Source organism: Canis lupus, chromosome 21 (genome assembly GCF_011100685.1).
Source record: "Canis lupus familiaris isolate Mischka breed German Shepherd chromosome 21, alternate assembly UU_Cfam_GSD_1.0, whole genome shotgun sequence".
Lineage (NCBI taxonomy): Eukaryota > Metazoa > Chordata > Mammalia > Carnivora > Canidae > Canis > Canis lupus.
The window spans coordinates 7,409,937-7,422,873 of record NC_049242.1 but is presented as its reverse complement, the minus strand read 5'-3'; the positions used below and the strand labels follow the sequence as shown (position 1 = coordinate 7,422,873).

The 12,937-nt window shown below is 41.3% G+C and overlaps 1 protein-coding gene across 5 annotated transcripts in view; it reads left to right on the top strand.

Annotated features, from left to right (window-relative positions):
- Positions 1-10,269: 10,269 nt before the first annotated feature.
- The window catches only part of DEUP1 (deuterosome assembly protein 1), an 82,560-nt gene continuing 79,892 nt past the window's right edge, over positions 10,270-12,937 (top strand). For 3 of the 5 annotated variants that reach the window (XM_038568324.1, XM_038568329.1, XM_038568328.1), the window contains exons 1-2: positions 10,272-10,575; positions 11,090-11,160. In XM_038568324.1, the coding sequence (XP_038424252.1) occupies positions 11,132-11,160 (29 nt within the window). In that variant the 5' untranslated portion in view covers positions 10,272-10,575; positions 11,090-11,131. Of the gene's footprint in view, positions 10,576-11,089; positions 11,161-12,937 lie in introns of all 5 variants that reach the window. The other 2 variants (XM_038568327.1, XM_038568326.1) reach the window with 2 other exon arrangements.

Genomic DNA, 12,937 nt, shown 5'->3' with positions numbered 1-12,937 from the left:
CTTAGTAATACCATCCCCTATGGTAATGTGGAAAGTAGAATATGCACCCAATGAACTGGGTGATCTAGCTAAAGAGATGTCCAGGTAAAGTGCTGGGATGCTACCCAGTTTCTTCTTGCTGGTTACAAGAAAGTATAACAAAAAAGAGGGAAACTAAAAGAGATTTTTAAACATGGAGAAACCAGACTGGATGGTTTTGGAGATTGCCAGCCCTGCCAAACAGCAAACAAAGCTCAAATTAAGAAAGGATTTCCCAATAAAGTTTGAATCAAGGCCACTACCAGAAAGACCTGTTCTAGAGATGAGGCTGAGGGTGTAGCTACAGAATATTTTATTTATGACCTCAGGAAGATCTACGGAAGACAGTATTTCAGAAAACTCTTCAAACAACAGAGTTTTAAAGAAACTTAAGGATGCTGTCCTTCTGTAGTTCAGCAGAAACCTAAGGTAGAGAGGATTTACCTTGAAGAGACTTGGGGGTGTGGCTTTTGTCAAATGAAGGGAACTCCAAAGACTCATAGAAGACTCACAGGTTTCTAAAAACAATTCTAATTACAGAAATACCACGAGCATAGACTGAAGGAGACAGAGATAATACACAGGGAAATGAAGCACTTGGAATCCCAAAATTTTACTGAGAAAGCTACACAGCTCCAAAGGTTACCTTTCAAGGGAAAGAAAGAATGAATCAGAAGAGGTTATCAAGTACCCAGAATGTGGAGCCAAAGGCCACAGAGAATCATTCCTGGGCAGGAGTAGGACTGAATTCAAATCAAGAAACTTCTAACATGTGACTTAGAACAGTGATTTCTTTGGGCCTCCATTCATCTCTTTTTGAACAGAGATGTCTAGAGTCGTCATTCTTTTCCTGTCCCACATATGCATTTTGGGTACTCAAGGAGCTATACTAAAGGAATGACACCTGAGAAGCTTCAACCATACCTGAGTCCAATTAACACAACATGTTTCTGAACTTTAAGCTGATACTGTAAAGGGCCGAGACTTGAGAGTGGAAGGAGGTGGGTTTGGAAGCAGATGAATATGTTTTCCATGTGAAAATAATTTTAATAATTTGTGGCCAGAGGACAAGTTGGGATGGTTTTTAAATATGCCCACAAATCATCCAACACTCTTCCCTCCAAAAAGTGGAAACAAAATCACTTTCCCTTGAGCTTAGACTGGAGCTGATGACTTGGAATACTGCAGAATTGATATAATATTGATATTGTAGAATGTTGTAGAAATGATAGTGTGTGACTTCTCAGGCGAGGCCATAGAAGGGATGGTAGCTTCCTTCTCGCTCTCTCTTAGATCACTAGCTCTGGGGGAATCGACTGCCATATCATGAGAATGCTCAAGCAGCTCTAGGGAGAGGTTCATGTGGTCCATGTGGAGAGGGACTGAGGCTCTCTGCCAACAGACACGTGAGTGAGCCTTCTTGGAAGCAGATCCTCCCGTCCCAGGCAAGCCTTCAAAGACTGCTGGCAAACATTTTGATTCACGATAGACGCTGAGCTAGAACCACCCAGCTAAGCTGCAGCCAAATTCACCACCCTCAGAAGCTGCAAGATAATAAAGAGTTGTTGTTTTGAACTGCTAATTTTGGGGATAACTTATTACCCAGAAATATGTAACAGAAATATGTTGTTCTCCCCTCTTTCTTTTTTGTTTTCCAAACTTTTTAATTTTTTTTTTATTGGTGTTCAATTTACTAACATACAGAATAACCCCCAGTTGCAATTATAAACAATGCTGCAACAAACCTCCTTGAATATATATCTTTATATTCTCAAGATATTATTTCTGTAGGATGAATTCTTTTTAAAAAAAGGATTTTATTTATTTCAGAGAGAGAGTGAGAGAGCACGAGCAGGAGGGAGGGGCAAAGAGAGAGGGGAAGTAGGGGAAGTAGACTCCCTGCTGAGCAGGAGCCTGATGGCTTGATACCAGGACCCTGAGATCATGACCTGAACCTTGAGATCTTGACCTGAGCCAAAGTCAACACTTAATCAATTGAGCCACCCAGGCACACCTCTGGAGGATGAATTCTTAAAATTGGTCTGGCTGTGCACATTTTAAATTTAGATAGATGTTGTCACATTACCTTCTCCAAATAATTTTAACAATTTACACTCTCCCAAATGGTGGATGAGAGTGAATCTATATCTTGGCCAATTTTAATGTTGTTAGTCTTTATAATTTTTCTCAGTCCTGTGAGAGAAAGTATCTTTAATTTTATTAGTTTATATTCCTTAACCTTTCCTGAGGGTGAGCTTTGCTTTTTGTATATTTAAGGTTTGAAAACCACATTGCTTATTTCAGATGAAGTTTTCTTTCCACACTCCTATTCTTTCATCCTTACTCTTCCATAGTGCAGTTTCTGAATGAGTGAACAAAGGAATCATTGAAATTTAAATATGCAGAAAGTCTTCATTTAACCCCATGGGATTGACTTCTAATTGGGAAAAAGAATACCTTAGCAACCAATTATTTTAATTAGCTTTTCCCTTCCCCTTTATCACTATTTGATTATCATTCAATTGTTCTCTGACTAAGCTCTTTATTTTATAACTTGCTTAGGACGATCTGTTTCTAGAAGTGGCCTAGAAATGAAGGGAAAACATAACATAGCAGAATAGCTACATAACAAATAATAATACTAGTAAACAATAATAATGGTGATGCTATTTGCAACTATTGCTAGGCACCTACTATGTGACAAGCACATCATATACATAACTGACCTAGTTTAATCTTTTCTACAGCCCTGTAGGCATTATTATTTCCCTCTATAGAAACGAGGAAACTAATATCCAATGAAGGTAAGAAAGTTAGCAACAATCATATAGCTATTAAGCAGTAGAGCTGAGATTCAAACTCTTGTCTGTATGGATTCAAAGCCCGCATTCTTTCTACAATGCTCAGCTGACTTTCTTTGGAAATAAACATTTATATAGTTGTTTTCCCTTATTATATGTTCAAAGAAAAAGGAAGGTTCAAGAAAAGAAAACAACTGTACAATTTTAAATAATGAACGCTGAAATTATGTTTTTCTTGCCTAGAGGGCAACTGCTTACTGGTGTTGATTCTTCTCTCAGAAGAATGAACTTTTTTTTTCCCTTTCATGGTTTGCAGACTTAATTTGGCCATCAATGGGTAAGTGACTTATGCCCAGTTAAAGTGAGAAAATGCAATTGAAACACTTAACTATGAAAAGAGAAAAAAAGAAAATGTGGTTTCCTTTTACCAGTGATCATCGGTCTCTACCATCTAAGAATTTCTGTCAAACTGAGAAAATTCTCCCAGTCTGTTCAGAAATAAGGCATAATGAATTTCGAACACAACACCATGATAATGAGATTGATGCCTTCTTTACAAAGCAATTTACAAACTTTCCGAGATAATTTGGCTTTCTGGATGGTGAGGCCACCACAGACTGAAGGCGAGTATACCTTTCAGGTACATTCCCAAATGTTCCACCAGAATCATGTAAATTCATTTTTTTTTAGAGCACATAGCTTCCTTAAATTGCCAAAAGTTGTTTCTAACAAGCCTTGTGTGGAATCACAGCACTGTTAAATGCAACCACATGGGGAGGAAATAGCCCTGTTTGTGAGAGCACTGTGAACTAGATTTCATGCTACATATTTCTCTGCTGCTTTTTCTGGACACAACTTAGAAGTTTTATAATTGTAGTCTGGGAAAAGGAAAAGAGAAAAATGTTTGCGCTTTTTTCCCCCAGATTGGAAATGGCCAACTCATGTTCCCTCAGTGCTGAACTCAGATGCCTCCTAGAATCACATTTTATTATAGGCATAACAGCTCATATTCAGTCGCAACAGCGACGAAGCTAACATGTTTTGTGCCAGGAACAAAAAGAGGGCATAATGGTAGCAACGTGATGAGTAGTCTTGCCACACAAACCTAAACAACTAGAGTGCTGGGAGTCATTTGTCTTCAATTTGTGTTTTGTTCCACGTGATCATTAAAGTGTGACAGTAAAATGAATAAAACACTGGTATCTCTCTAAAACAGGTGCTGCAGACCCTCATGGTGATGACAGAATGTTTATTCATTAATGTTTGTTTGAGGTACTTTTTCATGTATCTCTAACTCAATTTTATTCAGCCAACTGCACGGAAACCATGGTTTATAGGATAAGCAGAAAACATGACACTCAGAGATAGCCAGAAAATAATTCTCAGTTCATAGGAGTCATTTCAATAAAATTAAATAACAACACAATAACAATAATTGATTTTCCTATTATGAATTTCTGTGTTCGAAATATATTTTAAAGCCACATTGTCTTATTTTATAAATGGCTATATTGTGTTCTTTAATTTGTATAGTGGGAACTCATGTTTAGCCTAATAAAGATATGAATGGTTACATGTAGAAGTAGTTAGAGATATGTATAAATACATGGGTTACTATAGACATAAATATTCCCCTTGCCTATCAGCTAAGAGGGCCTACAATCAATGACACCCAAGTAGAAATGAACATACATACTGCTCATATCTTGGTTTCTAATTGCCCTTTAAATACAAGGAAATGGGGTGCCTTCAGCTCAGGTCATGATCCCAGCGTCCTGAGATCAAGGCCCATGTCAGGTTCTCTGCTGGGAGAGTTAGCTTCTCCCTCTCCCTCTGCAGCATCCCCGGCTTGTGCTATCTCTCTCTCTCTCTCTCTGTCAAATAAAAAAATCTTTAAAAAAAATACAGGCAAACATAGAACGCTGGAGAAATGGCTGATTCTAGGACTGAAGCAGGATATATACATATACAAGATGAGCCTGGAATATCGTATAATGCCAGAAAGCAATAAAGTGCTTTCGAAATACAAAACTAAACTAAACCTCACAATAATTAAGGTATGTCAAAGGAACACAGAAATTGACTAAAAGAACTTCCAATGGCCAAAACTAGAACAATTTGAGAAACAAAATAAATGAAGTAGCTTTGGATTATAATTCAAAATACACAAAAAATATCCATTAGTCCATACTGATATAAATGGGTGAGATGGGAAAAATTTTCTGTGCAAAGCCTTGTGAGGTTCCAATTTAAAGGCATAACTCCCTACCTGGAGTGAGCCCAGGCTTTGTCTTTTGTCCCCTTTGCTCCATGAGACCAACAAAACTGGGGCACCTGGGTGGCTCAGCAGTTGAGCATCTGCCTTCGGCTCAGGTCATGATCCCGGGGGTCCTGGGGTGGAGACGCACATCAGATTCCCCGCAGGGAGCCTACTTCTCCCTTTGCCTATGTTTCTGCCTCTCTCTGTGTGTCATGAAAAATAAAATAAAATAAAATAAAATAAAATCTTAAAAAAAAAAAAAAAAAAAGGCCAACAAAATTGCTGTTCAGTTTTGTAGTCATTCCTTCCAGAGCATCAAATGCCTTCCAGGAAAAAACAGCATTGAATGCTGGACTCACTTCTCTAGGTTCTTGCCTTTTCCTAGACTTTGACCCAATAATTTCTCACTATTATATTAGCTTGGGACTTGAAACACTTTAACAGAGATGAGCTTCTGGAAAGAGTTGACTCCTGCCTCCAAATTTGTTTTCCCCACCTGGGGACTTTTCACTACGGCATTGCCCCTGCCATGCCTGGTTCCAGGAAATAAGTAACTCCATCCATGAAACAAGACGAAAATCTTGTCTTGTACAAAATCTTTGGTTCCTGTTAATACCCAACGGGGGATCACTTTTCAAAACCACTGTGCTAAAACACTAAAGGTCAAAAAATAAATAAATAAATAAAAATAAAACACTAAGGGTCTATAAGAAGGAAAAGCAAAGGAAAAAATTATGATTGGTATATTCCAAATAATTTGTTTTCTGAACCTACAATAAGACCTGTTGTTTATGACTCCCATCGAGAGGACACAGTCCTTTGGCTCATAGGCCCCTGGCCAGCCAAAACTAAGAGGTAAGGCCTCCCCATTTACTCTTAATTAACTTTGGAGATGCAGCCCTTACTAGGAGAATTGATAGGACTGTGAATCATAATGAAGTGAAAGACTTTTCCTGCCTGCCTAAGGGTCCCAGTAACATATTTCTCTGCAGATGTCTGGTCCCTCTTCCAACCTAGAGATGATTAACGAGGGTTTTGATGAAGGATACTTTCATAGTTCCTCTCAAATTATATCCAAATAATTTAGAATCTCTCTCATTGCATGACCCCTTGCACTTAACAACCAAAGCACTTTAGTACATTGGCCAAGAACCTGTTTTCTGGAGCTGTGCTGTCCAATATGGTAGCCACCAATCATGTGTGGCTATTGAGCACTTGAATACTGCTCTATGAATTGATTGTGCTATAAGTATAAACTATGCACCAGATTTTGAAAACTTAGTATGAAAAAAAGAATGTATAACATCTCATAATTTGTTATATTGACTATATGTTGAAATAATATGTTGGATATATTGAGTTAGATAAATATATTATTGCATCTAACTTCACCTACTTTTATTTTTTTAATTTTACTACTACAATATTTAAAATTACATAAGTGCTTTGCATTATATTTCTATTGGACAGTGCTGCCTCTAGGGTACTCTTGGTTCTAAAGACTGAATTTCCTCTTCCTGAATAGTTATTTTTCTCAACAACTGAAGTTTTTCCAGAAAATTCTTTAATTTGCTTCCATGTATGGAAGCGGTGTGATATAATAAGAAAAAGCACCTGGGTTCTAATCTCAATGTTTGTTATTAACTAGCAATGAAAGTAGTCAAATCATTTTAACTCTTTGGGCCTGAGTTTCTTTACGTAAAATGAAAGGGTTGAACTAGGTCCCCTCTCTGGTTTCTTCCAGTTCTATGATTATTTGATTATTATTATTATGTTAAAATTTCTTCTAAAATATTTTCCATGGGGGATCCCTGGGTGGCTCAGCGGTTTGGCGCCTGCCTTTGGCCCAGGGTGCGATCCTGGGGTCCCGGGATCGAGTTCCGAGTCGGGCTCCCAGCATGGAGCCTGCTTCTCCCTCTGTCTGTGTCTCTGCCTCTCTCTCTCTCTATCATGAATAAATAAATAAATCTTTAAAAAAATAAAATATTTTCCATGGATAATATAGATTTAGCTTTTTGTTATGACGTATATATAATTTTTGAACCTTCTTTAGAAGATACTATAAAAATAAGTATTTCCTTTCTTAAAAAGACAGACTTCAAGCTAATTTATATAACTTTGCATATGCTCAAGTGTACTTTCGTTTTCTGTGCTGTAATCCTAAATTTTGCTGTGAAAACTACTTTGTTAATGATTATTTTTTCCATTTTTAAGGTTCAGTCTATGGCCATGATTATTATTTATTTTATATAGTTGGTCCCCTAGCTTCTTCAGAGATCATTCTCATTCTTCAGACATATATGTCTCCTGTACTGTCTTTTGACCATTTCTGGTTATATTTACATCTTATTGTGGCCTTGCTGTGTCCTCCCATTCTCTTCCAGTACTGAACTTTCTTGCCATCTCTTGGCACCAGCCTGGTCACACTCTTACCCTCCTTTGGACTCAGGGACCTCCTACTTTCCTTATCCCTTTCAAAACAATTTCATGTGAAAAAGATACAATAATAGGTACATTTCAGGGTAAATTCCAGTCTCTGCACTTACTTCTTACTTGAAGGGGGGAATGGGTAGGGGAGTGGGTAGGTCAGTCTTTGCATTTTAAGCCTTAACTTTCATCTCATTATGAAAGCCTTTATTCCTATTAAATTGAATGGAGTGTTTCCATTCTATATTTAATTTTTTTTTAACTCCATCAGATACTTTGTAAGCCCTGCTCATTTCCCTTCTGTCTTGTGAAAATGTGGCTTTAAACACATCTACAGCCAGATTCTGTGTGCTCAAGAAACCTAATTTTTTGTACCGAGTTTGAGGAGCACTAAGTTTTGACTAAGAGGATCTAGATTCATTAGCTTAGCTGCGTTTGAACCAGATGTGTAATCCTGGCCAAATCCATTATTCTGAGGTTTACGTTCCTAATCTGCTAAAAGGAGCTGTAAGAACCCTGTGTCACATGTGTCACACCGTACTTGTGAGCATCTAAGGAAATAATGAGCATGAAAGTCTTTACCAATGGTAAAGTGCCACACAGCACGAGTGATACAGGGCATCCTGAAACTTCATTAAATTTTGTTCCTACTTCCAGTTTCCCCTCTTCAGGTCAGAATAACTACACTGACCCATTAAGTTTAGACAAGAATAAAGAATATGACTTAAGGTTTTCAGAATAATGGAAAGTTTCAAGTTAAGATGAAATGATCACTCTCTTCATTCAATCATAATGAGAGTTATGAAACACTTATTAGAACGAATAACCTAAGGTACTTTACACAATTCATCTATGAAACTCAATTTGTCAAGAGACAGCAAATGGTTTTTTGAAATTCAAAAGGAACCCGAATGGAGGGATTGGGATCCATGTTAAGTTGATAGTCATGTTAAGTAGCAAATTCATGTTTATGTTATGAACGTGGAGTGCAAAGAAAAGATTTTAAGAATTAGATGTCGATCAACTGGGTTTTGAGAAGAATGCTGTTCTTAAAATTGATGCAGAAGTACTTTCCAAATACAAATTCAAGTGCCTAAAAATATTATTTAAGGTATCAATAGAAAAAATTGTGTGTGTGTGTGTGTGTGTGTGTGTGTGTGTGTGTGTACAGGTCTATATGCATATATTCTTTCCTGTTCTTTAAAATCAGAGATATGAGACAGAGCTTCTATCATCAATTATTCTTGGAATTTAGTGAAAAAAGAAAAGAATTTGGAACCAGGCACCGGGTTCCCTCTGCCTTCCCCCACTTGGGTGGTGTTTCCTTCTCCGGCAAAGTAGTGCTAAGGACCCGGTGTGCTGTGTGGGGAGGACAGGTACAGTTGCTGCCGTAGTGATAACCTGAGTGGCTGTGCACCCCGCAGTGCACTTGAAACGCCGCCCCCCAAGCTGTTCTGAGGTGAAAGACGCCTTGGTGAGGAGAGAGGCAATTCTCTGCCCCAAGTCTATTTTAGTTTTTATACCATTTCAAATATGGGGGAGAGGGAAGAGGGTCGGGGGGATTTAAGGAAGTTGGATGTCAGGGCGCCTCGCTGGCTCTCAGTAGAGCCCGCAACGTTTGATCTCTGGGTGGTGAGTTCGAGCCCCACAGCGGGCGTAGGAAAGACCCTTTAATAGAAAATAAAGAAAAGAAAAAAAGAAAGGAAAGGAAAGGAAGAAAAGAAAAAAGAAAGAAAAGGAAAGAAAAGACGAAAGGAAAGGAAAGGAAAGAAAAAAGAAAAAAGAAAAGAAGAAAAGAAAAGAAAGGAAAGAAGAAAGGAAGAAAAAGAAAGAAAGAAAGGAAAAAAGGAAAGGAAGAAAGAAGGAAAAGGAAAGGAAAGCGAAAAAAAACGGGAAAGGAAAGAGGAAAATGAAAGGAAGAAAAAGGAACGGAAAAAAAAAAAGGAGGCAGGGAAAAGGAGAGGAAGAGGAAAGGAAAGGGGAGAAAGGAGGGCGGGAGGAAGGGAAAGGAGCGGGGGGAGGGGGGAGGGGGAGGAGAGGAGAGGAGAGGAAAGGGGAAAGGAGGGGAGGGGAGGAAAAAGGAAAGGAAAGGAAAGGAAAGAAGGAGGAGAGGAAAGGAAAGGAAAAAGGAAGAAAAGGAAAGGAAAGGAAAGGAGAGGAGAGGAAAGGGGAAAGGAGAGGAGAGGAAAGGGGAAAGGAGGGGAGGGGAGGGGAGGGGAGGGGAGGGGAGGGGAGAGGAGAGGAGAGGAGAGGAAAGGAAAGGAAAGGAAAAGGAAAGGAACCGTGGCAGAGACCCCGTGCCCGCTCCCCTCCCCGCCCGCCCCGGGTGGTCCAGGGGCGAGGACCGAGGCAGCGGTGTCGGGAGGGCCTCGCCGAGCACCCAGCGGCGGGTCCCGGGGGCGCGACCCGAGCCCCGCACGGCCGCCGCCGCCAGCCCTGCCCCCGCCCCGGGCGGCCCCGAGTTCGGCCGCGTCCCCGTGGCAACCAGGGCGGCTCTGCGGGCGGGCGGCTCCGGGACCCGGAGGCCCTAACGGCCGGGGCGGGCGGGCGGGCGCTGGCGGCGGGAGCGCGGGGGGGGCCCTGGGCGCGGCGGCGGGGGGGGGCGGCTCGGGCCTCCCGGGGAGCGCGGCGCGGCGCAGGTGAGCCCCCGGCCTGGGCACGGGCTCGGCGCGGCCCGCGGGGGCGGGGGCGGGGGCGGGGGCGGGGGCGACCCGGGGCCGGGCGGGGACCTCGCTTCCCGGTGCCTCGTTGCGCTGGCGCCCAAGTGAGCGGTGGGGAACCGGCGCAGTGAGATTAGCCTCGGTGCGTCCGTCCGGCCGGGCTGTGGTTCCGACGCCGCGGTCCTCGCCTCGCTGCTCCCCGAGCCTCTGGTCCTCGGTCTGGGAGGGCCGGAGCCCGCAGTCTCCCTCCTCCTCCTCCCTCTCGGAGGCTGTTTCGTTGACTTTGATGTAGTGACTCGGGAGTTGAAGTTCTCTTCGATCCTTCCATGTCATTTTTTAATTAACACTTTGTGGCTGGGATAAACGTGTTCCTCCTTCCTCTTTCTTGAAGGCAGGTACCAACATCCAGGTAAGCAGGTGCCCACAGAGCCATCGCAGAATTGTAAGATTTATATTTTTATAAACACTCTTAGCCTGTCTGTCCTAAATCTCATAGTATATTCGTTCTAACAAAACCCGGGAAGGGCCAAAGAAGGAGTTGACTCAAATACAAGGCAAACTTTTAGCAGACAAGAAAGTTTGAGAACATTTAGCTGTAACTCCCCTACCATAGGAATTCGGTTTTACTTATCTCGTGTGATGAGCACTTTGCAAAGTACCTGGCACCAGGGTGTTGTTCAGGAAATAGTGAATGACTGCTCATTTCAGCCAATACCATGGATTTCGACTCATAGCTAAACCAGTGTCCTAAATGCGTGGGGGAATTTTTTTAAAAGGCCCTAATTTTCTACATTTTGTAGCACCAAAAGCTGCTACACTTGGAGAAGCTCACACTACATGGTTTGCTGAGAGCAGAATTTTCTTGTTTTATAGGTTAATAAGTGTAAGTGTTTTAATGATCTAGATCATTTTTCCCCTAATAGATTAAAAATCAAGAAACAAACCAGATACAGCAATTTCTTGACATGGAGAACCAAGCCCATAATACAATGGGGTAAGTGCTGATTGAAAATTTTCTGTTTATTAAGTGGGCCCTTAACTATCCCCAAAACTCCCAGATGATACACAAATTTTGAAATTGAGCATTAATATGAAGGATGTATCAATTACTTTTGGTGAGGAAGATGGGGGGAGATTCAAGTGATTCTAATTAAGAACCTATGATATGAATCTTTCCAATTTTGACTATGGGTCAGTACCCAAAAATCATTATTTTCCAACTTTTAGGGAGTTTTTTTTTTTTGGTGTTTTAGGATGGTGGGTGCCCATACAGGCCTCCTGTGCTCTTGAGAGGAGCTCCCCTCAGTTTGCTCCTTTCTTGCTACATTGAGCGTTCCAGTCATGCCTCTTACATTTGCCCTTAAGGCTGAATTCAACACTTAAACACAGCCTCAGAACAGATTTGGCTCCCACAGAATCTTAACTACAGAGAACAAATGGACGGTCACCAGGGGACGAGTGAGTGATGGAATGGGTGAAATGCGTGATGGAGATTAACGAGTACACTTATCATGATGAGCACTGGGAGATGTATAGAATTGTTGAATCACTATATTGTACACCTGAAACTAATATAACACTGTATGTTAACTCTACTGGAATTCAAATTTAATAACTTAATAAAGTTAAAAGAAAAAGATTTGGCTCCTCAAACAACAATAAGAACTGGATATGTTACCAAAGTCTTCACCATTTGTAAAAAAATTAAACTCCCTTTTACAAATATCTGTCCCTACCCCAACTGGGGTTAGGGGGCAGGTGAGGGGCAAGGGGTAGTGAGTAGGGACAGTGGGTAGGAGTGGTGCTGTAGTGCCTAATCTTGACTATGACTGATTTGCACTCATCAAACCACTCCAAGTGTCTCCCTTTCAGTTATTCTGCTCAGACCATGACTTTGACATCAGGCTAAAGGAAAGCATCATAAATTTGGGTAAGAATAAGGTTGGTTTTGTAAATCTTGCTGCATACTCCTCCTTACAATATCTCAGCTAGGTATTGTTCTCTGTACAACCAAGAAAATCGAGTGTATTATAGTCTAAGGTCTTGTGACAAAGAGACCCCCAAATGATGACCCCAGTGGTTTAAATAAGAGTGAAGTTTATTTCTGTTTCATGAACAAGTTTTAGGATAAGCAGACCAGGACTGGGAGGGCAGCTCCGCTGCCTCTACATGATTTTTGTGTCTGGATCCAAAGTGAAGGCTTCAGCTTTTACCACCGTGCTCCTGCCAGAGGGAAGGGGGAAGGGCAAGAGGAGAGAGAATTTGGTTCTTTTTTGGAGAATGTGCCCTAGAAATAGCAGGACTCACTTCTAGTCATTTCCTACCGGCCAAGAAAGAAGGTTTGGGACCTGTGCTCTCTAACTGAGCAGCTCTGTGGCCAGCTAAAGCCTAGGCAATAAAAGAAAGAAGAATGGATATTGGCAGACAGGTAGCAGCCTCTGCCATGTTTCTGAGCTCAGAAAGATAGAAAGAAAGAGAAATAAAGTGGCAGCTTGCCCCAGAATATACAGCTGGTTAGTGGAAAGGTAGGATTTGAATTCAGATACGTGTAACTCTAATCCCTGAAGCTTTGCTCCACTGGAAATGAGTGGTAGTGAGATGTGGGTGCAGAATCAGGTTGGGATCCAGGATTGAGCAGGTGTTAGGTCCCTAATATGATGGTAGCAGTAGGGTCTGAGATGCAGATTGAAGGTCTTGGCCTTAAGGTTTGGTACCAGGAACCCCTTCACTCCTGCGAATCTGAGGCTGCGGAGACTGCTGTTTGTCTTCAT